The 26,889-nt window shown below is 34.1% G+C and overlaps 1 protein-coding gene across 1 annotated transcript in view; it reads left to right on the forward strand.

Annotated features, from left to right (window-relative positions):
• The window catches only part of LOC131051505 (26S proteasome non-ATPase regulatory subunit 4 homolog), a 39,407-nt gene extending 32,071 nt beyond the window's left edge, over positions 1–7,336 (forward strand). Inside the window, exons 8-10 of the mRNA XM_057986065.2 lie at positions 476–579; positions 700–765; positions 6,939–7,336. Coding sequence (XP_057842048.1) covers positions 476–579; positions 700–765; positions 6,939–6,980 — 212 coding nt within the window. The 3' untranslated portion in view covers positions 6,981–7,336. The remainder of the gene's footprint in view (positions 1–475; positions 580–699; positions 766–6,938) is intronic.
• The last annotated feature ends 19,553 nt before the right edge of the window (positions 7,337–26,889 follow it).

A 26,889-nucleotide genomic window follows, 5' to 3' on the forward strand; every position in this document is an offset into this window, starting at 1 on the left:
CTTTGACATCAATCTTGCTTTTCTGTGCAAAATTTAAATTCAAAATTCCAGTCCATTGTCACCTGTAGCAGTGTGTGAAAGGAACTTTATTAATAATTATGGATTTTAGAGAAGCAGATGACATTCAATATAAATGTAGAAAGTCATTTGTGTTATCCTTGGAAGGGGTAAAACCTGAAATATAATATATCCTAGCATTTTTGTAATTGCATTCATTTTATCTTGCTTTCAATTGCATTAAGTCTTGAAAATGCTTTAACATATTGTTTTTACTTAATTGACCTTTTCTGCCACTCATGATTCAGTACTAATTGATCTAAAGACTCCATACTCATGCTCAAGAAACCTATGTTAAAATATCTATGAACATTGCTGTTAAACTTAAGAGTTGCATTTTAATGTTAGACATTATCATAGATCTTGATTGTGACATTCCATTCTAGTTGATTTATGTATCTAAATTTTGTGGTTGCAGCCCTTCAAATGTCTGTGCAAGACAGTGCAAAAGCTTCTGCAGGAAATACAGAGATGAGCAAAGTTCTGGGTGACCAAGGTTTTGTTTCATCTATTCTTGCTTCGGTATGAACTTTATCTGAGGTCCATTGATGTAAATATTGAAATATATTTAGATCTGCTGAATGGTAGCATTTCATAAATTTCCATTAACCTAAAGCTTGATGACTGCTGTTACTGATACAGCTACCTGGGGTAGATCCAAACGATCCTTCAGTGAAGGACTTGCTAGCAAATTTACAAGCAGATGAGGTGAGCTCTCTCCATCTTAAATGTGTAGCTGTTGCTACTGAATTAAGTTTCGGCAAATGATAAAATGATTTTGTTGAACTTTAGAAGCTCATTGTCTTTATGGCCTCTCAGAGTGGTGTCTTGAGAGCCTGATTTCCTTGCACATTAAGTATTTATCGGTATACATACATATACATATCTACATATATACCTTTAGTGTTCCATCTTATCTACTCATTATGATGCAACTTAAATCAATAAACTGTTTTAAAAATTTAAATTTTTTTTTTGCTCTATAATATTGTCAAATATGGGTAGTCATTTTTACATGCTTTGTTCAGTTTCATTTAATTCATCACATTAAACTTCTTTCTAGCCAAGTGTAAAAGATACATTCTCAAGAATGATCAGGTGAGCAATGAGTTGCATGGCGTAGGATGCAAGACAAAATGAGAGGGATATAAAGGACTACATACACGAGTGCTTAACATATGCAGATGATGATATGCTTAAGGACATCTATCATGTGATTGCAATTATATGAAGGTGTGACATGCATATTTGGAGCTGTTTAGATATGGTGGGCTGCTGGCAGTAGTTGAAGTACAATTCCCTATTGTCTTGCTAATTGTCAGCCACTTTGTTAGCTGGTCCAGTTTCATTATTACAAATCCGCTTCATTCATGTTTTAATAATACTGCTTACAACATATAGTGGGTTCTTTTAATTTTGTGACTAATACATCTAGCTACAGCATAAAAATGAAGACATTTTAAGGTTTGAATTTAGTGAATGTCTGTTTGGTTTTAAAATCTAGTTCATGATACATAGATTCAGTACTCTAGGGTTTGAAACATATTGTCCAACTTAACCTTTGATCAAACCTGCAACTCTGAGGGCACTAACCTGCATACACAAACTTTTTACAAATTATCAAAATAATTAAACTGAAATTAGAATTCTGAATACAAAAGATGGACGCCACAAGGTTGTTAATAACCCATGAACATGATGGTTCAAAATAGAAGAAAGCAATCCTAATTTCAGGTTGCATTTCATCATAAAAGAAACATCTAAATAAGACAGCCTCCCAGAATAATAATAATAATAAAAGAAGTCTCTAAAAAAGTTTCAGTTTGCTAAGAATAGAGCAGAAAATAAAAGTCTGCAGTCTATCCTGATTACCGTAGAAAACAAAATGATACTATTCGCTTTCATTCTATCTACAGTCTAACTAAAGATAGTGCCCAAGGTTAGCAGCTTTGACTTCTAAAAAAGTGCCTAACATTAAGACAAAATCCTCTGCTTATGTGCTTCGTCTGACTTGAAGTAAGAAAACCAAAAAGAAAATTTGCGCCTTAATCCCTTTGCATTATGCATAGTTTGAATTTTTTATTTTAAAATTATAAACTTTATAATTTTGTTGCAGTATCGCTATGAGTTCTCATGGCACAAGTGAGGATCATTTGAGCTTGAGCCTCAACAAATTGAAGATGATGTTGAAATTGAATCTCATTATGCATATGATCATGATGAAAATGCAGAAGCAGAGAGAGGTGATTGTGAAATCCATATCACTAGTTCCATTTCAAATGCAACTATTAATTGCTCTTTTGAAGTACTGACAAAATTTTTAAGGCCCCTTTTGATCCCAAGTCTACTCTAAGACAATTTATAACAAAATTACATGTTAAGCTTGAGGCATCTGGGGGCACTAGGTTGTGGAAGTGCCACTTTCTTAAGCTTGAATATCAGGATAGCATTACTAGAGTTAATGTCCACCTCATTTATATCTAGGAAAAGGTGTAGGAGTTTGTGAGCTGTTGGCAGAAAAACTGAACTATAGGCCTGAGATATGCAAGTTATAGAGTGGTCCACATAGTGAAGACAATGCACCTACATCTGCTTGTCTTTAAGGTCAAGGGGTCATTATAGACATGATTCTACTTCTACTACTTTGTAGAGGTTAGTTGCTCATATGCTGATTTCTTCTACTTTAGGGGAAGCAGGGGCTAGGGGGAAACACAAGATGACAAGTGATGCTCCTAACCCACTAGTAGAATTATTCAAAGTTTAATTGAAGGATGAAGCAGTTAATGCTATTGGCAAATTCTTCTTCGCCAATGGCATTCCATTCCACGTGGCTTGCTCGTTTCATTATAAGGAGGCGATAGTGAAGGTAGCAAGGACAGGACCATCATGTGTCCCTCTAGGGGAGATAGAATCGAGGACCACAATCTTGTATAAGACCTATTTGAATATAAATATGTTAATGGAGAAAATGGATGTTGCACAGTCATGGATGGGTAAACGAACATCAAGCATCGTCCACTCATCATGGTTACTTGTTCAAATGACCCTTATTTTGTTACGGCAGTTGATTGTTCAGGGCATTGCAAGGATGCAAACTTTCAATTTCAGATTGTCAAAGATGCTAGAGAGAAGGTTAGGCCACAAGTTGTGGTCCGAGTAGTGACAGATGCAGCCCATGTGTGCAAAGCTGTAGAGAAGCTCATTGAGTTAGCATATAGACATATTTGTTGGATTCCTTGTGTGCATGCAATGAATAATGCACTTATAAAGGCATGGAAAATATTGACTAGACCAAAGCAATGGTCAATGATGCTAGATATGTGTAGATGTTTATCTATGACCACCACTCTTCACATGCACTCTTTTAGAACTTATTTAAGAAGGAATTCTTGAAACTTGTAGAGACTAGATGTGCATTGTGTTTCATTCTCTTGGAGAGGATGTTTGAGTTGCAAGAGGCATTGCAACTAATGGTTGTGATAGCATAATGGAATTGGTGGCTTAAGTCCAAGACAGGGCAAAGGCAGGGGGTGAACTATGTAGTGAAGATATTTTTTTTGGGTGAAGCAAAATATATTGTTTTTATCTTTATCCTGTCTTCCAAGTAATTAGATATGGGGATGCTAGTGTGCCTAACTTTGGAGAGCTGTATGAGTGCATTGATTCTATGCTGTACCATGTGAAGGTTGTCGTGTGAGACTACCACACATTAGTATTATACAATGAGCACACTTAGCTAATCATTCATCAAAGTGGAGAATCTCAACACTAACTTGCACATGGCTTCTTATGCATCGAACCCCAAGTGGTATGGGCAAGGTTAGGTAGAATTACATTATTACACCCATATAGGATGTTGAGGTGAAGGTAGGGTTCATGAAGGCCATCCAATAAGATGTATGATTTTGTAGAGGCTGTCGTTATTCGTATTGAGTGGACAAAATTTGCCACTCTTAGGGGTTATTTTGAGGAGGCCAAGATGGATAGGAAAACTTTGGCAAATGAGGACCCAATTTTGTGGTGAACTATGTGTGGGATGATTCTTTGACTACCTCTCTAGACATTCATTTGCTATCTCAAGTTTTTGGTTCTTTTGTTGTTGAGGTGAATCGGTCTACTTGTAGCTTCATCCACTCTCTTAAGAGAAACAAGCTTATCTCTAGGAGAGCATAGAAGCTGGTAGCTGTACATAGTGCCTTGCGTCTCACTGACCACAAGACACTTACGTGCATGGAGAGTCCAGAATCACGGTGGGATGTAGAGCCAAAGGAGCCAATATAGGTCGATGAGGATGCTACATAGTTAGGGCTGTTGGGAGGTTGACCATGTGGAGTCCAGCAATTCTAGTGATGAGGAGTTTGGGGTTTATTAGAGGCCTGCACTCCATTTTGTTATTTTGAACATTTGTCATTGTAATCATCATTATGAAATTTTGAATTCAACATTTTCATTATTAAATCGTTAATGTTCACTTAAAAACTCAAATGTTTAATGCAGCTTTTCAAAACTCAAGTACTATTTCAAGTTTCAACACCCCCCCACCCATGCTGTTGTCTCGCTGCTGCCCTTAGACTTAGGCTGACCAAAATGGGAAGCAAGATGCATAATTAGTGATTAGCCATGCAAATGTTTACTTTGCAACTAAAAAGTCTCATCATAATCAAGCTCCCTCTTTCAAAGAGAACCTGCATGCAACAAGTATGTACTTGAATTTCACTATTCTCCCATTTGCTTCATGCTTAACTCTATACAACTACTTTGAATTAATCACAAAATTCCCATGATATCTTGGCACAATCTCCCAAACATCATTCTAAACATTTGAGTTATACTCTTCTGCAATGGCATCTCTCCGTACCTACTTTGAGCTTGCCTCTACAAAAGTGGAATAAAATCATCCCAAAGTAGCTTTAAGTTTGGTTTTTTCTTGAATAAAATCATCTGAATGCTTCTTAAAGTTGGGAATCTTCTTACAAGCACAAACACCCCAAACAAATGGATACCAAGATGGAGAGAATCTACTCTTAGGACACTGAGAAGCATAGTGGCCAAACTTCTGGCACTTCAAACATTTGATATGGCTCAAATCTTTTTTCTTTTGATGTGAAGAATTAGTATTTTGGTGCTTACCGTTTTGATCCTTCCTAGGTGATTTCTTGCCACTTTTCTTCATCCTTCCAACGACGGCTTGGTCTTGAGTTTGACTATCTTTTAAAGTAACCAAATAGCTTCAAGTTTTATTTTTTCTTGAATAAAATCATCATCCCGAAGCTTCTCCGAGGTGGGAAGCTTCTTACAAGCACAAACACTCCAAACAAATGGATACCAAGATGGAGACAATCTATTTTAAGGCTGTAGGTTCTAACTCTTTATCTTCCACCTTAATGCCAATTGATGCATTTTGATCATGATGTTCAGTGATCTTCATCAGGAAGGTGGGTATTGTGTCTGTGTCACTAGTGTGTGTTAATGAGTTTGTTCTTCAGCAGCTTCCTATGGGAGATGTCACAGCATCATACATCTCCTCTGTTTGTTTTGTTTCAACAATGTGAGGAATCAAACGATCCTTCGTGGAGTCCAATATGATATGCTTTGCTTGGCCATCTTTTTGTTATGGCCAGGCAATTAAACAAGATTATTTGTAGGTGTCAACACGTTTTTTTCAAAGACTCAAAGATCAATTTCTTCCAATAGCATCTACAACCTACACCTAGGAGTAAAATTTGAAACACCCTTTAGGCAGTTACATTCTTTGAGATGGAGACCAGTCGTGTTTGCAGCTACTACATCTAAAAGAAACATCTAAAAAGTTATCCAGGCACCCAGAAAAATAATGATAGTGTTTAAAGTTGGGAGCTGAATTTTAAAAATAATGCTCAACTTTGAGATATAATCTTTGCGAAAGATAATCCTAAACTTGGCACCTGAAACAGCCGCTATAATTTTGTAAATGGTACCAAAACTTATCACTTGGGTGGAATATTTCTTTTGTGAGCTATAATGACAAGCTTCTAATAGTCTTTTGGTTTCACAGTTATAGTAGTCGTTTGGAAAAGCCACTTATACAGTCTTTAGATCAATCCGTTTCTGAGCCTGTTTTGTTGATGTGTCAAGGTAATGCTCAATTTTTTCTGTTATCATATACGTTTATTTGTTGAAGTATGAATCTACAGATTGGTTTCATTTTGACACATATAATGTTTATGCCATGAATAAAGGTTTGTTATAAGAGAATGTGCTTGATTGGAGAATTAACAATGGTAGGAAATTCGAAATGCCTCCTATACTCAATTCATTACACCCAGTTGGAATGATAACCATCAAAGTCGGAAGTTGGACTTTGGGACAGTAACCCTAAATCGTAACTATTGCAATTGTAGGTCCTCTGGATAATTAGGTCTCCAAAATGGCTTTGGCAGTCCATTTGATTTTGCAACCAGTTGGACCTAAGAACAATTTAACATCTGGAGATTTAATTTTCTAGCTCTAAATCTTGTCATTATTTTATTTTTAAAAAATAGTAGGGTTGCAAGGAATCTAAATACTAGAGCTTTGTAATTAAATTGTTGAGAAGGATTATATATACTATGCAAATATAGAAAATGTTTGGTTAGCACTTAACATATACAAATTCTGTCTGGATGATTGCAATTCTAAATTTGGGGACACACTAAGTTTCTAGTCTGATTTATATAACCCCATGCTGTGAGACTGAATGGATAATTCTTTCGATCATTATGAAGTTTTGAACAATATATAGATATTTGTTGGTATCATAGTTTTGAGATGAGTAAAGATGATCAGAATGTTTGTGCATTAATTTCATATAATTTCAAATTACTATCTGTTTCTCTGAATGCTTTTGATCTGAATTAACTCAGGAAAAGAAGGGGGAGGAGAAGCCAAAGGATGGAGACAAATGAAACCCGTAATGGATAAATGGTACCATTGACAGATGAAAAATTGCATGCACACAATTGTTTGTAGGCTTTCAGCAAATTTTGTTTGGTTAGTCTGCAATTAAGTTAATTGCTACTGTAATCAAAGTTGAATATTGAGACAAATATTCATCTAGTTTTATGATTGTGACGTGGGATGTTCATATATCTTCTTTCATTCAGATTCAGATCTACCTTATTTATCTAATTGCTCTCACTTTAAAAGAGATTGCAGATTCATGGACTGCACCTGGCAATGCTCTTTGATATTATACTGATAGAATTATCTACGCACCAATTCATGTATTACACATTAAAATATTCAAGGGCAAGTTCTAATCTGATACTTCGTTTTGAAATATGTTAAAACTTACCTAAGATGGTGGTGATAAATCTTGATTAGCAACAAATTATCTTCTATAGACGATTAACTATTGTCAGTGTATCTTGTTGACCTTTTAAGAGGCATAAATGACAAACAAATTATGGCTGGCATGTATGGTAATTGTCGTTCAATTCTCCCAATTAAATTTTTTAGGTTGATTCGTCTTTTGAAACCATCTGTTGTGGATAATGTTGAATTTTTTAATTTTCAAAAATATGTTAATTGGTCATATAGGCCAATGACCTCAATGAAAACTAAAGATCAATGAAAGCCAAACAAAATTAAAGCAGAGCTCAGATGTCACAGAATCGCAGCAAAATCAAATGTTCACCATTGGAGTAGAGTTCAATGGCAGGTAACTAAATGAAGAATAAGATACTTTCTCTGGTATTTTGAGTTTGCTGTTGTGCTCGAAGATCATGGTTTTGACAACTACAGGGGCACAATGTCAAACCCATGCCTCGGCATGTGTCCTCTCACACATGCATAGAGAATGAAGCCTGGCAGGGTTTGATAATATTAATATCTCCAAATTTTGCATATATATATAAATCAAAATAAGAATAATGAGGTGACCCTTTTTTGTTCTTACTAAACTTTTATGGTGTTTTTTCCTTGGTGCATGAGGTTTAAACTTAGTACTTCTACGCCAGCCTTTGGCTTCAATCAATTTATCTCATATGTTCGTTAATTTGATGCAACTTGGTGTTTACTTGTACACTGCTGATTTAGATGATACAAAAATGTAGGTGTAAGTTTAAACATCTCGACATTTATGATCGGATTGCATGATAAGTAGATAACCTACATAACTAATACTGTATTACTCAAGCAACTTTGTGAGTAAGCTTAAGGCATCTGGAACTGAAACGCATATTTGTGAATAATCTTGAAGATTTAATTATTAATAAGCCTCAATATTTTAGTTTTTAATCTTGAAGATTTAATTATTAATAAGCCTTAATATTTTTTTTTTTTTGCGTAAATAGTTTCCAAATGGGAACATTCAAGTTGTTTTAAGTGTGACCCATTTTCATTGCCACGACAAAAGACTAGGCATGGTTATTAACAATCAAAAGCTGTACATTTAAATAACTTGAAATGCTAATCATTTATAATCAACTCAAAATTTATGTATGAAAAGATGTGTGAATGGTGTGTCCAATGATTTGGCCTTCAGCTAATGTGGAATGGTGTCAATCAACCATCGTTTTGGTAATTGTCAAATAAAAACCTTTGTTTTCAGAAAACATACACCAACGATTGATGTACACAAAAGAAGTAACGGTGTCAAAATGTTAAATGGTGTCCTGGAGGTACCATCATAGGGATACGTAGTGAGTCATTTTTAATGTGTGCAATGTCATATTTTTATTATCGACAGACTCTTTTATGATATGCAAAAAGGTTTTACTAAATGAGAAGAGTGGCAAAAGTTTTAAAAGTTTAAAGATTATGGGGATACAAATTCTTCTTATCCCCCATCGTCAACGCACAACTAGCGAGCCAATTTCATTGCAACTTTGATTTTTCTTAAGGTACATTCTTATGGGCATGCCTATCAGGACTTCAGTCATTGATGAGCATATTCATTCTCTTGTGAATGATATCTAAATCTCCTATGTCGGCGTTAATAGCTAGAAGAATTTGGATTGTCATTCATCACGTGCCTTAGCTCCACTGCTGCACCTCACAAATATTTGAAGGTGTTGACTCATACAGTTTAAAAGGTTTATAAACAACATTGAAATAGTCTTTGTTGGAGGCATTCCCAACTATGGGGATTATGTTCATCTTTTTTTTCATCCTTATTAGCTTCCATCAAAAGATTTAACGACTTGAGAGCTCTTGCCTAGAAAATTGTTAGTCAGTTGAGAAGGTGCAAGTGTCCTGTTACGTTCACAATACTTATCTTAATGTTGAGATTTAAGCTTTTGCTAAGGTTACTCTGTTGAGACATTGGATTCCCAAATTGGTTAACTACAACATCCTATCATTATAAGCTGTATACCTCCATTGGCTATACAATTCATCGGCCTAAGGTAATCCCGATCCCTCCCTATGAAAAAACGAATGAGCTTCAGTCAAGTGGAGATCGTTGGACGTAGACAAAGGTTGTCAGCCATGGAAGATTAATGCCCTTCAATAGAGGTTGATCCAATTGCACACAAGATCTATAACAGACTAGGTTTAGTGTACGTGCACCACTCAAAGGTGTTACACAATAAGGTCAGTGTGGAAATCAAAAGCATGTTCACTAGGGAAATGGCTATATACGACTCTTACGATGTGCCAAATATCTATTACAATGTGTATGTTAGGAATGTGAATCAGTTAGTTAAAAATATCCAACATACTAATGAAACATTATATTAAGGAAATCAATCAATTAAACAAAAGGAAATAAGACTCCCTCAATGACATCTCATTGTCCTCTATCTCCAAGGACTTTGGTTGTGTGTTGATTGGCTCTCAGCAACAACATGAACTTCCAAGATGAGAACTACAATGCAGTTCTAAGATCTACATGATTTTGCTATGATATGATCAAGATGGATGTAATGCTAAATGCAAGAAAAACTACTATGCAAGATTAAAATGCTGGATCAAAATGCAATAGATGCAAGAATTCAAATGGCAACATAAGAGTGCAAGATTATGGATCCTTTCATGAATGAAGAAGGTGAGTATTTATAGATTTTCCAAGGCATGAGCCTAAGTGACAAGAATCAACGGTTTGGATTCGATCTGGAGAGATGGATGGTTGGAGATGAGGAGGTTAGAGAGAAAAGGGGATATTGTTCTCTTCATGAGAACAAAATGCCAAGTGGAAGATGGAGAAAAATGAAGAGAAGACCAAGTGTCCTTAGTTTGTTGAAATTGCCATGTGTCTCTTAGGTTGTTGAGGATAATTAGTTAATTATTTAATTTGTGAGACATACGCTGATGTGGCCATTTGATGTGGCACAATAGGACAAATGGGTAGATGATGAGGTGGAGGGTGGTTAGAAGTTAGGAGGCATGTGACTTAATTTGAATTAAAATTGAAATTAAAAGGCAGGGGAATAATTAAATAAAACAAATTTATATTTGTTCATTTAATTAAGAAATGAAGAAAATGATTTAAGATAGGAAGGATTTTAGAAAGTGAACCATATAAATAAATTATTCAATTTATTTGAGTAGAAGAATTAAAGATTTATTAATTAAATAGCTCATATGTGTATACACAATGTATTAATAATATTTGAAGGGTATTAATATCTTGGTGTATCCTAAGGGTTGGATAGGAGGATAAGAAAGGGTGCCAAACAAAATGAATGGAAATGCAATCTTGTAGACCAAGACAAAAAGGTGAATGTAGACTAATAAAAATCCTGTAGACTAATACAAATTGTGGGTATGCAACTCATAAAAAAGGGGTCAACCAATGAAAACAAAATGATGTGAGAGAGCTTCAAATCTAACAATTTTCATTAAAAGGATACCACATCTGAGACAAAAAGCCTAAATCAAACATTGGAAGACAGGAAAATAAAGCCATCCAAAAGATTCAAGTCCTAAAAGGAAGCCCAAGAAGGAAAGTGCAAGAAATGAAATAACGCCACACGAAAATGGAAAAAGCTGAAAGGATGCAGGTGAGAAGGAATGATCTAAAAATCACCGAGTGAAGAAAGGATTGTCATCCAAAATTCTAAGTAGTTCTGCAAACATCTTATTTCAAAATCTAATTTATATTCCCTATACTTTGGAAGTGGCTTTTGGGTTTTAGTTGACCAACCAATCGATCACCTAATAGCTTTTTCTTCTAACATGATGCACTTGAATTTCTAAAAATATGAAAGCCAATCTTTTTTCCTCTTTTAGGAGATTTTGGAGATTCGAGTTTGATGGTTGATTGATAATAATCAATGAATCTTGTTCGATCCATACTTTTTTCTTGCCATATTTTAATTGGGATTAAAAGGAATCCAAATCTTTTCCTCTTCTTGATCTTAGTTTTTCTCTATAAAAAAATCCTAGATTTGACCATTTTTCAAAGAAATTTTTATCTCGCAGGAATTAGATTCCTTATACTTATTTGGATCATTCAACACGATAATGTGGATGCTACTTATCACAAAATATAATAGTTAATCCTAGCTCTTGTACCTTTCATTGAAGATCTTGCAGTTTCTTTCTAGTGAAAACTTCCAAATGATGGTACAAGAACAGTACCAAGATTCCATATGATATTTGAGGCTTTGACTAAAGGTCCATTGAAGGTTAAGCTTTTAAATAAAATGGATCCATATTTATTTAGCTATGGCATGGTGAAGTAGATGGTGTTTGACCCATTCCTCATCTAAAAAGGTAGTATACGTCTTCTAGGCCCTTGGGAGCTTCTCCCTCTGAGGTGCTCCATATTGAGAAATTTACTACGATAAGCTATCTTGAGAAAGACTATGTCTTTGGCCCAAGCTTTGGAATGCCATATTATCTCCCCTATCTAGAGGAGGCGGAGGATCATTTATAGGACGATGAGAATGAATTTTCACTCTTTGAACCAAAAGTTGGCCTCCAAAATTTATCTCTCTTACTTGAATTCCAAGTTGGTAGTTTGGAGTTGAGAATATTTCAATTCTTGACATTGATTGGATTTTCCAAATTGAATCTTTACCATTTAGAATATTCTAGATGTATTTGGAGATAATCTCTCATCCCAAATTCATACTTTTCATATTGCAAATCCTTTTGGTAGACCTACAAATGACGAGAAAACCCTAGCTTCATTATTGCTCAAATATTTTTCTTGAATAATACATATTGAGGTTTGGGAGGATCTTGTCAAGAATCTCCCAACTAGTTTTTCTACTAGAACCACCTCCTTTAATACTTATGAACCCTTAGAAAAAAATAGGTGGGAATTCAAACTGCTCCGCAAGGGCTTGTTATAAGAAAGTTTTCAAAATGATCTTGATTTTGATGATGATACTTTTAGGGGCAACCAAATTAGAGAACCAATAAATTGGATTACCAAGAATTAGCATCTCGAAGAGGGTGAATCTATTGTTGAAGACGTCTTTTTGCCTTTCCATCCTTCTAGATTTTCTCTCAATGATCTTATAATCAACGTGTATAAATTTTTCTTATTGCCTCTTAAGAAGGGGATCCCTGATAGGATCCAAGGAGCATTTCTTCCTGAAATGACATATGCCTAAATAGAAAATTAACTTATTATCTTCTAATATTCAAAGAAAAAATCCTTACATTTAATTCTTATTGAATTTTTACCCAAAAGCTCTGTTAAAATTTTCAAGGTAATGCCATATTTCTCAAGTTTTCGAAAGGATAAGAAATAAAAAAAGGATATTATCATCCATAAGTCAAAGTGGTGTGTAATTGATTTAACATTTAGAAATATATATGCCTATGATTATAATTCATGATGATAAAGAGATAAAGAAATACAGGATATTCTTATTTGACTTTTGGAAGAATCAAAGAAATAATCTTCCAAGTCATTTAACCAAAAAAAAAGAAGCTAGAAAATGAATAATAACATTGACCGAATCTCTCCATAGGAAGTTCTAAGTCACTTATCATACCTTATAAATTTTGAGCTTGATCAACATGTATTAACTCTTGCTTGATTGAAGAGAGAGAAATCTCTTGAGTTGCATCAATACCATTAGCAATCTATTTCCCTCTTCATAAAACATATTCTCTTAGAAAATAATATAGAAAATAATATAGGGTAGATGATGTTTGAGTCTATTAGAAATATTTATGTACATTATGTTGGAAAGAGACACATGATAAAATTATCTAGTTTATCTAGAGGCATTGAGCTTAGGAATGAGACTTAGAAAGGTGGTGTTGAGAGTTTAAAAATAGTGTAAGTATTATGATATTTATACATCACCTCTCAAAGTTCATCTCAAAAAAAAAATGGTGAAAAAAGAAAGTTAGGATTGAGTTAGGAAGCCCCATTCATATAAAAAAGGGCCACTTTGATATCCTCTTTATTTATATCCTCCATTTAGGGTGCATTTTAGGGTCAATTAATAAGAATATGGATGTTGACTAGGAAGAGATTTTCTTCCTCTCTAAGGAGCATCATGCTTAATGGATATCGATTCATAAAAGGAAACAAGAGGATTTGATTTTTAAAGGATCTTTTGAAATGATACTATTTGGTAGATCTAGTCTAGTTATGCTAGTTGTTAATCTCCCCATTTTACAAGGCATGAAAAATATGTTATTAAGACCCCCTTCCTTTAACAATTTGATTCTAGATCTCTATCTCCACAAGGTTTCTTCTAAATGATAAATATCATCTATCTTAGAATCCAAACCTTTTTCTTTAAGTTTGGAGTACTCTTAATTCCATTGAGAGAGTTGAATAACATAAATTTGTTCCATATGTCTTTCCTTCTTCATGTGGAAGAGATTTTTAACCACATTAACTTCCCATTCCTTAAGAGAACTCTTTAAATCCTAAATTTTATGGAAGAATAAAAACATCTGCATATTGTGCATCTTAGTAGGAGAAATCCAAGATTGAACTTTTCTTGGAAATGAACTAATTCAACCTCTATCAGAACTTCAAAAGATAGGCATAGGTTATGGTTCACTTAGTGAGTAAAAGTAAGGAATTTATTGAAGCAACAACGTGAGGTTTTCCTTTCCTTTTTCTGGACTAAGTGAACCACCTATAAAATGAATTGACATCCAAAAGATCAATCTTCTCACCGAAGATAAAAAAACTTCCACTTTCCTTGAAATAAAAAACACCACCTTTTATCTTGGAGGAATCAAGATGAGCATCAAAATCTCCCACCACAAATCCACTTGAAACCCTCATGTAATTTGATGATTTGAAAGTTTTAGTTCTAATGCTTTCTTTATTATTATCATTTTGAGGTCCATATACTTAAGTAAAAGAAATTCAATATTTGATTGCCTACAATTAACCTAACTAGCCATTTGATAGTCATTGGTGAGGATTTCCATTAATTCCATAATGTAAGAGTTTCACATAATTTTTGAACTCTCCAAAGATCCTTTCACCTCACTATATCTTATACCTATTTTCCTTCAAAGAGAGAGTCTAATTGATAAGATCCAATTTTAGTTCCCTTCAATAAACAACATCTAGAGTATGCTTATGCAAGAGTCTTTAGAGTATACTTTTTGATGTCATCATGACAACATCTTTATATAGTGCTAACACCATCCTTTTAACGGTTCCCTATTAAGTCATACTTATTGACATCATTTTTTTTGCTTCAAATTTCTCAATTCCATCATATTAGAGAATTGAATCATCCATTTTTCCAATACCCTTTTCCATGCTCCCTCAAACTTGTTTTTCGCTTCAATATTTTTTACTGTCTTTCAAAGTTAGAGTCTCAATCAACCTTAACATGGTACTCATTTATACATACACAAATTGCGCTTCTCTCTCTAATGGCTCTCCTGCCCATGTAATTTTGAATGCGTCCGCTCCATCTACGGGAGGATCTCGCCCCACACACCTCCTGTGGATACCGTGATTGGTGTCGTTTGTATTGCGGGCTTGCTGCCTGCGTGGGTGTTTCAAACACTACTACCACCTCACAAGTCCCTTTTGCCTTTCTTCCTGCTTCCACACCCTCCGCGCTAGGTGAATCCTTTTGTGTGGGTGTCGTTGGTGCTCATGCCCTGGCTGTGGGTAGTTTGTGCCCTCCTCCCCTCGTGGATGCCCTTCCTGGGGTTGCTTCTACTATTGAAGCTCAGGCTAATGGTGCTGCTCCTCTGTCTGGTGATGCTGCTACTATTGGCGACCCTACTGTGGGTGCTAAGGTCCCGCCTAGACCTCCTTTTTTTTTGTTGGCAAGCATAGCTTTAATCAGGTGGCTAGATCTACAACCCAGCCCCCCAAGGGGGTTCGTCCTCTCCCCTGTGCCAAGTCATCCCCTATGGTGGTTTGTGGATAGGATTTTGTGAACAACATTGGGTACTATCAATGATGTGCATTGGTGTGAGTATTCTTTGGGCTTTGGATCGCTGGGTGAGTGATTCTTGGATGCCTTTGGTTGCTCATAGCATTGAACTTTTTTCCTTGTATGAAAGGCATTTTCATTGCTTCCTTTGCTTCTTTGTCCGATCGTGACTTGATTTTGGGCATGTTGTGGGCTTGGGCAATTCACTCCCTATTTGTTCAACCCTAGACAACTTCTTTCGACCCCCTTATTAAACCACTTAATGTGCATCTAGTTTGGGTTCACCTTTTGAACCTTCCTCTACATTTCTAGGAGCATTCTTGCTACAAGGCCATCGGTAACTCTATTGGCTGATTCTTGAAGGTGGATGATGCCACATCTTCCATGGGCCATTCCACCTTTTCCCGCATCTTGTTTAATATTGACATCTCCTCGCCTCTCCCTGGGGATGCGGTTCTTATGGTTGGGGATAGGCCTTGGACCCAACCGTTGGACTATGAGGGCCTCCCCTTTCATTGTTGGAAATACTTCTCTGTAGGTCATTTAGCTTTAGATTGCTCCGTTCTGCGTCACAAAGGTGCTGCTACTTGGTGGAAGGATGGTACAAATGATCTCTTGATTGTCTATGCTGTTGATTGCTCTTTGAAAGATGAGATCCATTCCTTGGATGATGTTGTGCCTCTTACTATTGCTGAAGTTATTGTCGATGCTACTGTTATTGTCCCTGCGGTTTTGACTCCTATTGATCTTGTTTTACAGCTCTGTTCTACTCCTGGATTTGCTCTTGATGCCGTCCCTCTGCAGCAATACTCTCCTGGCACCTTTGATTGTGTTTCAGAGGGGTCATCCCTACTTGATCTCTCCTCTGATTGTCCTAATGATAGAAGGAGTGTGGTTTGTTGTAGGTGGAAGGGGAAGTCTTCTCCCCTCCCGCAAACCCCTCCTTGTCAAGGTTCAGGTGTCTCTCCCTTTCCTTGAGTGGGGTTCTGGGTGTTTGTTGGTTTGGTAGGTATTCCTTTGGCCTGTTCAATTATGTTCTTTTCAGGGATTGCTCCCCTATTTTGTTGTCTCTCTTACTACCTTCGGGCTGTTGTATTAAGGGACAACACCCTTGTTCTTGTTGCTTTCTTAATAAAAAACATGGTACTCATTTCTTGTCATTTGAAAATCACAAAACTTCATTGATTATTTCATTTATCCTTTCTAACTCATACTTTCAACCATTGCAAGTTATATCTACACTAATTATAAGGTTCACTTGACTCCTTGATTTTGAAATCTCAAAGCTTTATTTCTTGTTGATGTTCTTCTTTCCGACTTCTTCCATTCCACATCCCTTCTTGGCATCGCCTTTGAAGTTTGAATTTGATTGCAAGAATGAGATATAAGTTCCCTCTATTATCTAAAGTTTTCTATTTCTCTACAACTCACTGGAATGACCTAAAAAGCCATATGGATGTTAGTAAGAGACTTGACATAACAAACAAGTACTAATAATTGACATCGATGAGTTTTTCATTAAAGATATTAGTTTTCCACATCCATAATAGTTCTTGTTACTTATGATCCATCATCAAAATGATAGAAAGTTCATAGAATAAAAAAATAGACTACAGTATCATCTTTGGTGGTTTAAAAAGAGGCGGATGAAGGTGCTACACACAAAACAAGGTAGTGAAAGGATAGGAGGAAAATTAGGAAAAAGGAAATAGGTAAAAATAAGCATGAATTTGACATACAGTTTAAGTAGTTTCAATTATGGCTTGCTTGAAGGAATTAGGGGTTTTCATTTATTGGTAAAAAAGCCTTGCACCTACCAAAAGAATACATAGAAACCATTTGTTATGTCCATAAGGCATAGATTTGAGGGAGAATGATGTCATGGCCAGGTTAAATTTATTATACTAGATCAAATTTTGTAGGGAGTAGATTCTCAAACCATCTCAAATACGTTTCACCACATATTTAATGATTTTTAGGTTCATTTCATGCAAATATTAGGATGTAATTAGTAAGAAACTTAACGGTAGGTCTTCATTGTAAAATTTTGACGATGGCTAGTGCATTATTTAACTTAAGAGATTACATTTTTGAGAAAACAAGATGCAACATGTGACATTTACAACATGAATTTTTTTGACATTTACAACATGAATTTTTTTGCATGCTCTATCCACTAAGTTTTTCATGTTCTAATTTTAGATTTATGTAAGGACATTTGCTATACATTGTAAAGATATGGATTTTGTTTTGCATATGTATGGGAAAAGTTCATCCAAGTTGAGTTGTAATTTATTTATAACCTTTGTGTATGATTGTAACTCAAGTTTTTGAGTTTGTTTGCCATTTAAAATAGCATTGTAAATCAATATAAGATGTTGCTCTATTCTTATCTTGCAATCTCTCTCCACATATATTATAGATTTTTCAAGGATTAAAGAAAACTCTAAATGAATATTTGTTTTATTTTGTATGAGAACTTTGTTAGTTTGTATGGAAAGGGTAAGGTAATTTTTTTTATTATAAGCATGTGTATGTTGTGTGAAATTATTTTCAAACTAGTACATGAATCTTGAAACTCCTTTATAAATTATTAATTAGAGATTGCATTATTAAGATAAAAGGAATTTGAGATTTTGAGCTCTACAAGACAGACAAATAAATTAGATTCATATGAAAAGTAAGGGTTTGTAGTGGTATTAAGGTATTCGTATGTAATATACTTTGTGTTGCAGGAGTAGGAACCAATCTCATGGTAGAAGGATGACTATCATCTGGTCAAATGAATCTATGATGTAAAATTATTTTTCAAATTGAATATTGTGGGAGAGTGCCATTATCCTTTGTTTGACTTATTGATAAAATATTATTTTACAATAAAATAGAATTTGTTTAAAATTGAGTTGTTCATTTGATGAATTTAACGTAAGAGTTTATATTGATGGAAAATTTGTAATTAAAATTTTTATTCCTATGTGTGAATTGAAATAAAATATCCCCCTAAAATTAATTTTAAAATTGATTTATAGTTCTTATTTAAAATTTTCATGGGAATTTTTATTTTAAAATTAGAATAAAAACTCATCAAAAGAGGATAATGTTAGAGCATTTTAGCTATTAGTTGTTTTTTACAACTAGTTATGTGTTTTTTCTTTTTTCGCTTAAGTTCACTTAGGAATGCTTTCTTCTAGTTGCTTTATTTGTTTATCTAGTTTAGCACCTCATGCTTGCACTTTAGTTCTCCTAATTTTAGACATCATTGTACAATTGTAATTCAATAGAGATATTTTTTGCTTTTGAGTCATTTATCATTCATTTGTGCAACTCTCTCTTGTGGAAGGTGTTTTTGTTTGGTGTTTGATCTTGCCGATGCTTGTGTTGCAAAATTCAAGTGATAAAACTAATATTTAAATTAAATAAAATTTTATTTTAAAATTTTTGAATAAGGGAAAACAGGGTTTTAAATAAATTTTTATTTTAAAGTTGTTTTTGTAAGAAATTTAGGAATTAAGATATTTGTCTAAAACTAATTATTTAATGATTTAGAATTAAAAAAATGCTCTAAATTAATAATAAATAAATATTACTAAAATAGAGTTGAATATATTTTATTATTATTCTCAATTGCTTAAGATGAGAGATAAAAATGCATTATAAGTATATTATTATTTGTAGAAGATTTATTGAGTTAAAAAATGTGCTTCATTTTATTGTTTTTTCTAGGAAAGTTTTTTATTTTTACTTTTAGGGAATTGAAATTTAGTTTTGGGAAGGGTTTCTACAATCTTGGATAGTTTAGAAGAGACCCCACACTATTATTAATTTTTGTTTAAGCATTCACACAATCACAAGATTTGGAGATTATTAGAGGTTTCATGTACTTTCAGATTCAAGAGTTTTGGACACAAATGGTTTAACATCTATTTGTATTTTACATGTTTAGCTTTAAAGATGTTAGATTCTCATACAAGAAAATAATTTAGAAAATATTTCATTTGAACATTAACAAAATTAGGATTTATTATGAATTCATATTGAGCGTTGAATGAATCTTGTGAATGAATGAAATATGTGTTTACTCGTTAAAGAAGAAATAGTCTTGGGATGATGAATTCATTAGGGTTTTAAGTGAATATATCTACGGATAAAATATAATATTAGAGAACATTTTAAAATAATTTTAAAATATTATTAAATCTTATTATCAAATACACAATTCTTTTTGGAAGAAATTGGATTGGCGCCCTATTGATTTCAATGAATTTGAATGCATGATAATTCTTATTGTTATAGTATGACTTCATTTTAAATATAGAGGAGTGTAAAATTTAATTTTCATGGTACTGAGAAATTTGTAGGTGAAAACTTTGTTAATAAAATATGAACCTAAAAAGTGTGGAAATGGGGTCTTAGCCTAGGGATGCAAACTAATAACTTATTCATTCACCATTTCCAACCTTTGAATCATTTCATTGGGGGAAGAACCGACAAGGTTCAACCACAGTCCTTAAGGAGGGTTGAACACTTTGGTTAATTGATCCCTTTTTGATTTGATTTGATTGTATATAATTATAATACGAATATGCAAGATCTAGGTAAAGTGATAGGAAATTGACAACATTTAGCATAAACAGAAAGATAAAGAACTAGAAAGAAACATAGTAGTATAAATAGGGATTAGGAGATAGAGAAGAACCTATGACATCGATATGGAGTAGAATATGCTAGACTAGTGTGATAGGTAAACTACTTTGAAGTTGTCTTCATAAAAGAAAAGGTTTTAGATTCCAGATCAAGGGGCTCTGTAGATTTGTTTCTCAAAAAATAGCCTAAAAGTGTTAGAAATTGGAGAAAATCAACACAGTCTAGGGGTTTTTACCTATTCGAAGTCTATGACTGTTTATCACTATCTGCTTTGTGTAATTCTATATTTCTCAGTTGTTAGATCTATACTTGCACACATGAAAAGAGGGGAAATGTTGTGTTGTATAGGGAATTTCCTAAGTTAAATCCCATGTTGGTGTTTCCACCTTCACTACAACAATGTTTGATGAAAGAGAGCTTACTCTTGGTAGGGTAGAGGTTGAAAACCTTAATGAGAATGCTTGAAATGATAAATGATACCTTTGATATGAAATCTTATCCTAGAAGTCTCACACAAAGCTTGATGTTTCTTGATGGATGTTAATTCATGCCTTCATCATGGAGGAATACATAAAACTTATCATGTTTGCTAAAACTTGAATGCTTAAGTCCTTGATTATAGACTCATCCTCAATTGCCTTGAAGATGCTAGATTGAAAACTCAATTTGAATTGATATTGAAGTGGATTGATAATGGATAGATGTTCAACTGGGAGAGAGATTTGTATTTATATGTAACTTAGACATTTTCAAGGTTAAATTTCAATTAAAGATTGGGAACACTTTCCTACTACTTACAAAGCTGACCATTATGATTTCAAAATTGGTGCCAAAATGCTTGGATAGGGGTGCTAAGTTAGCTAGTCCAAGAGGATAGGGGTGCTAGGTGCCCTATTACTAGCATTCTAGGATATAAAAATGTTTTTGAGTAGGGGACTGCACTAATCTTCTAGAAACTGTCCCAAAAGAGAGCAAAATTAGACATGATCGAGGAATAGCTACCAATGTGGGTCAAAAGTGAGTGTGAAATTGTATAGGTATATAATTTACTACACAACATTTAACCCCACTTTAGTGGGAGTATGAAATTATACTCATACTCCCAGTAAAGTAAAAAGAAGCAAAGAAAGACTTTTGTCAAGGCATTAAAGAGAGAAGACAACACCAAGCTTGGGAAGGCGATAGCTCCCAAGACTTAGGATCTTATCAATAGGAAATATCAAAGATTAAATTGAGCAATATGATTAACATAGGTAGCACACACATGGATCGTGCAAAAAAAAGTATGACATCTAGGGATAGTAAGATTCATGGGAACTTACTAGGATCCATAAAACACAAGGCATGACCTCTATGACTAGTAAGAACCCTCAGATACTTATTAGGAGTCATATTATAAAGGTAGTCACATAGGTTTAGCAAGTTGTGCTATGCTAGGTGACTCATGCAAAGGCAAAGGTATCACATAGGTCTAACAAGTTGTGTTATACTAGGTGAGATTTACATCAATTGTGATTATAAGGAAAAATACCTCTGGTTGCTAGGTAGTTTGAATATGAGACTCCAAGATGGGTGTTGCAGTGACACCAAACAAATTTTTTTGATATGGAATTGCTGGAGTGATGCCAAGAAAACCATGGTGAGTGATCAAAGTGTACAAACCATCTTTTTGGTGTGTACACAAAGTGAAACACATAGCAGAGTGTTTGCCCCCACATTAAAGTGATTGTGTATTCCAATTGGGAGAAATTTCTATAAGGTATCATACATCCAAATACAATAACTTCACAATAGATCCATGATCTGGGGTCAGTATGCACATTAGATAAATCATCAATATGATTGTTTTGAATTGACCTCATCCCCCAAATGTAGTGGAACTACAAGCACAATGGAAGAATATCACATAAGATGAACAAAGTGTCTTATTGGATTAACATGGAAGTGACTAAAATACGTCAATTCTTAGTATCACCCAAAAAGACAATATAAAAGTACATTTATGCCAAAAACATATTGATGACCCAACATGCATATGATATATAGAAGAATCAAGATACAAATAGAGGATTGTCACAGTATGATCAATCTCTTTATATCCTTGTGCCAACGAAGCCCCAAGGGTCATCCAAGTAGATCCTAACAATACAAAAGACATGCCAAGCAACACATTATGGGAAATCACATTATATGCAAGCAAACACACAAAATAAAGTGTTACTGAAGGAATAAGCTAGTCTAGCAAATCTTCCGCCTCCCAATCTTGCTCATCATTATATAGAGATGATGGACAAGATGCTAAAGGAGCCATGGCTAGTATAGTAGAAAGATATATGTCTAGTGTCAAACATGGACTATTCTTTAATGATGGATCACAATGTGTGTCAATAGGAGCTAAAGTTTGCACTTTTGAAAATATCAAATACAAATTTTCATTTTTAATAGTTCCCATCATATTATCAAAATCATCTAAATTTATCACTATAGGCGATTTGATAGGAGGAGGAGCAGAATCCATTGGAATCGACAAATTCAACTTTTGACAAGGTTGGGTAAGGTAGGGCTTCTCCATAGGGGTGGTCAATGGTACTGAAGATGATAGGCCCAAATCAACATTCTATTGCTTAGGGGAAGACTCCTTGCAACAACCTCACGAGCCTTGACATTACACCTTCGTTGGTTTTTTATCACACTACGATTTCATTGGTTGTGATTTGAAGATTCTATAGGAGGTTTGATATCACTCAATGTTGATTCCTTTTCTTCCTTTTCTCTAGGAGCAAAAGTAACATGTAAAGGTTGAGAGATGGGGGGATTTCTAGATGGTGTTGGGCGTTTGCCTCTTTGTTCGTTATAGGATGGAGGTGAAGCCTCAAGATACATGATAGAAAATTTATAAGTAGGGAGTATTCCTGGTCCAGGATGTGGTTCACTTTCTACCCATGGGGTAGGAAGAGTTACTTCTATTTTCATAGATATCTAATTATCCTTAGGGGCAACAGTCAAAGTGGGTCTCAAAGAATTACCTAATGATATCTCAACTATTCTTTTGGCTTTAAACTTTTGGTAAGATAGCAATAGGACATATTCATGAGATTTGGCTGGTTGAGGTTGTTGAGGCCAAAAGTAATCAAGTATAAAGTTTCCATAATTAGACAAGGGTTGTAAAACACTATGATATATGGTTTTGACTTGTCCTTTAAATGAGAACTAGCTATCAAATTAATGCCATAGATTTTACATTTTAGAGAGGATTCACAGAGATGAGAATAAATAACAAGAATGAGTTATCAAAATGAAGCAGTAGAAAAATTGAAAAGAAAAGGCTTTAAAGCTCATTTACATTACTACATGTACAATGGGGACAAAATACATGTATGAAAGAAATACAAAATTGTAATGTTTTATTGATTCAAGAGACTACAAGTGATTCTTGATCAACTGATCAAGGATCAATTAATTGATGAATGAATTACAATTGTGTCGTTATATAGATGTTTAGAAACTTATCTTGCATTATTATAAACAAAACAAAAAACGAAAACTAAAAAAAAAAAATATTTTTTTATTTCTAAGTAATAGTAAATAAAGCTAAAAAACTAAAAGCTTGAAACTATGCAAATGTGAATAATTACTAAATAATATTCCAACAACAATGTATTCATTAAGATTAAAATATTTTTCAATTTTTTTTTTTTTCAGCATTCACTAGTTCTACATGAATAGAGGTTAAAAAAATAGTCCCTCAACTCCCATGCCTCAAGATGATGCTCAAGATTCTTAGCTCTAATCTCAGTTGGAGTCTCTACTACATTACTGAGTTTAGAATTGAAAACACTCAAACTCCCTAATGTACACCGTGTGTGTGACGTGCAATGACCGTACTAATAAACTCAAACTAATAGTAGAATTATAATGGCTTTCATTACCAATACGATCACCCATTTCTACTTTGCCCATAGAATGTCACCAATACAATCTCAAATCCGAATCAACTCGCTTGCAAAATTGAGGAAAAAACCTCCATGCATAATACTAGAGAACTATGGGTTGGGGGTAGCCAGACTAGAGAACTAAACAAACTGCAATATGTAGGATAAAGAGGAACTAGGAAAGTGAAATAGAAAGGATAATTAACACTCCAAGGGATAAAACACATGTAGAACATTTGGGGCATGTATCATGCATCTACGAAGGGAGACAACTAAACCATTAAGTGAGCTTAAGCTAGTTTGAATAGGACTACTAAATTTTGGAGCTAGATAAATGATAATTAGATACATAAATACTGTTTCACACTAATTGTAGTGCCTTATTTTATTCTTTAATTTTGGTACCATCTTTATATTAATGGTATTTAGTATTTCCATTTGGATATACAATATATATTTTGAGATTCTTGTGTGATTAGTATGTTGTTTATTTAACTTATTCAACTTTACTAGTTTATTAGTATATGCTAATTTAGTATATTGATTTCATGGGTTGAATATAATGGTGTAAAATAGGGTTTCATAAATTTAGCTATGTAAATTAGGAAATCCAATTATTTATGCATAAAACATTACATTGAAGGGTGAAATGAATTTGATTAATCCAATCTCCTCTTCAAATATGATATGGATTGAATGTAGATCAAAATTCAGTACACCTTTGTGGAAAATTTGAGGTTGAATGTGTATTATTGAAATTAGATGCTAGATCTAGGGCAAATAATAGAGAATTGATATGAAATAATATGAACAGTAAGCTATAGATGCGGTATGCAGGCATGGAGCTAGATTTGAGAAAAAATGACAGAAAGGCGCTTGTGTTAGAATATTAGGCCTGAAATTACATGACCAGGATACTTGGAGCAACTTGGTCCTTCATCTATTAGATGTAGACAAAAAATAAAATTTTAGAATTATAATGTTGCTTAGAGTCTATTCCTAAAAGTTTGTCATAAATTAAAAAAATCAAGACGCCTGAGTCGACCTAGTCCTTTTCACTCCTACAAAAGTCAGATCTGATCATCGTCACATTCTTTGCTGGTTTTTTATTGGTACCTTCTAGATCCGTTGCCTACATAGAAAGAATGAAATTGGTGTTGTTGATAGGGGTTTTCTTAGGTCAAACCTTGGGTTAAAAAATAACCCTTGAATTGAAATTAAAATTGAACTTGTAATATAATTGAATAAATTGGAAAAGCTTACCTTTTGAGAGTAAGGCTAGATTTGAATTGAAATGCTTAAATTTGAACTTGATACCTTGGTGATTCATTCCTTGAAGTCTTCATGAAAAGGTTAATGATATCATGTAGAATGTCTTCATAATGTTTTGATCATGGATGCCATCATGAATGCTTGAAATATGAACTTGACCTTTCCTTCACTGCCTTGATGATGCTTGATTGATTACTCACTTGAATTTTGGAATTGATCTTGGAAAATTGTAATTGAGGGATGATGTCAAAATAAGGAGGTAAGGCCAAAAGACATAAGTGAGGCCTAGGTGAGGACAAAATTGTATAGGGATACAATTTATGACGCTACATCTAGCCTCCACTTTAGTAGGATTATGAGGCTACGTATGTATACTCTTGGTAAAGTATAGAGTAGCATTGAAAATATTTCATCAAAATATTAAAGAAGCAAGACACAACAAGCCCCTAAGGACTTAGGATATTATCAATCTAATATCAAGATAAAAGGATCATCACATGAACAAAAAAGAGAGCATGACTGTGTTGGCCTAGTAAGGCTTATGCTTACTTTGAGTCATGTTGAAAATTTTGAATTGAAAAATTAGTGCAAAAGATCACAAAGCAAAAGGCTCAGTTTGCAAACTAATCTAAATAATTGAATTGAATTGATTGCAAAATGGGTACTACAACATGTATCAAACATGTCATGGTGTGTGATCAAAAGTGTACAAAACAAGTCTCATGGTGTGTGAACAAAGTTTAGCAATGAGTAGATTGTATGCCCCCATGTTAAAGCGATTGCATATGCGTTATCAGGAGCAATAGCTTTAAGGTAGAGCATATGCATCCAAAAGAAAAGCGCATTGCCACAATGATATGCCCCCAAGCAAGGACAAATCAAGGGAAATGGTCACAAAACATAATGAGAAATCACATAAGAGATCCACTAACTGGGGTCAATCTATGCTTTTGATAAATCATGTATATCAAGTATGATTGCATTGAATTGATCTCATTTCTCATAGGTAGTGGAACTACAAGCACAATGGAATAAGAGCACATAAGATGAACAAAAATAAGTCTTTTTGGGTCAACATGGTAGAGACCAAAAAGAGAGATCTTGACGCTTTGCATCATCCCTAAGCATACAACACAAAGGTACATTTATGAACAATGACACCATTGATGTGACATATAAAAGAATTGAGATACAAATAGAAGAATGCCATGATAGATTCAACCTGTTTATTACCTTATTCCAATGAAGCAACGAGGGTATTGCAAATATAATATAACATAACACAAAGAAATATCAAGCAACACATCATGAGGGAAGCACATTATGTACAAGAAAACACATATAAAAGTTTACTACACAAGCGAATCTAGTCAAGCAAATCGTCCGCCCCCAATATTTCTTAACATCACCTAGGGATGGTGGATGAGATGCAAGAGTAGCAACAACGAGTATGGTAGATGGAGATACTAAAAATTCTAAACAAGGATCATGTTCTAATGATGAGTTGCTTTGTTTGTCACTAGGAGCTAGGACTAATGCTTTTGAAAATTGTGAAGATAGTTCATGATTAATCTCAATGACCTCGTACATATCAGTAAAATCATTAGGATCAATATTGTTAGCATTAGCATCAACATCATTATCTAAGTTAATCACAATAGGATCTTTAACACATAAAGGAATGATCCATCATT

This window comes from Cryptomeria japonica, chromosome 11 (genome assembly GCF_030272615.1).
Source record: "Cryptomeria japonica chromosome 11, Sugi_1.0, whole genome shotgun sequence".
In the NCBI taxonomy this organism is placed as follows: domain Eukaryota; kingdom Viridiplantae; phylum Streptophyta; class Pinopsida; order Cupressales; family Cupressaceae; genus Cryptomeria; species Cryptomeria japonica.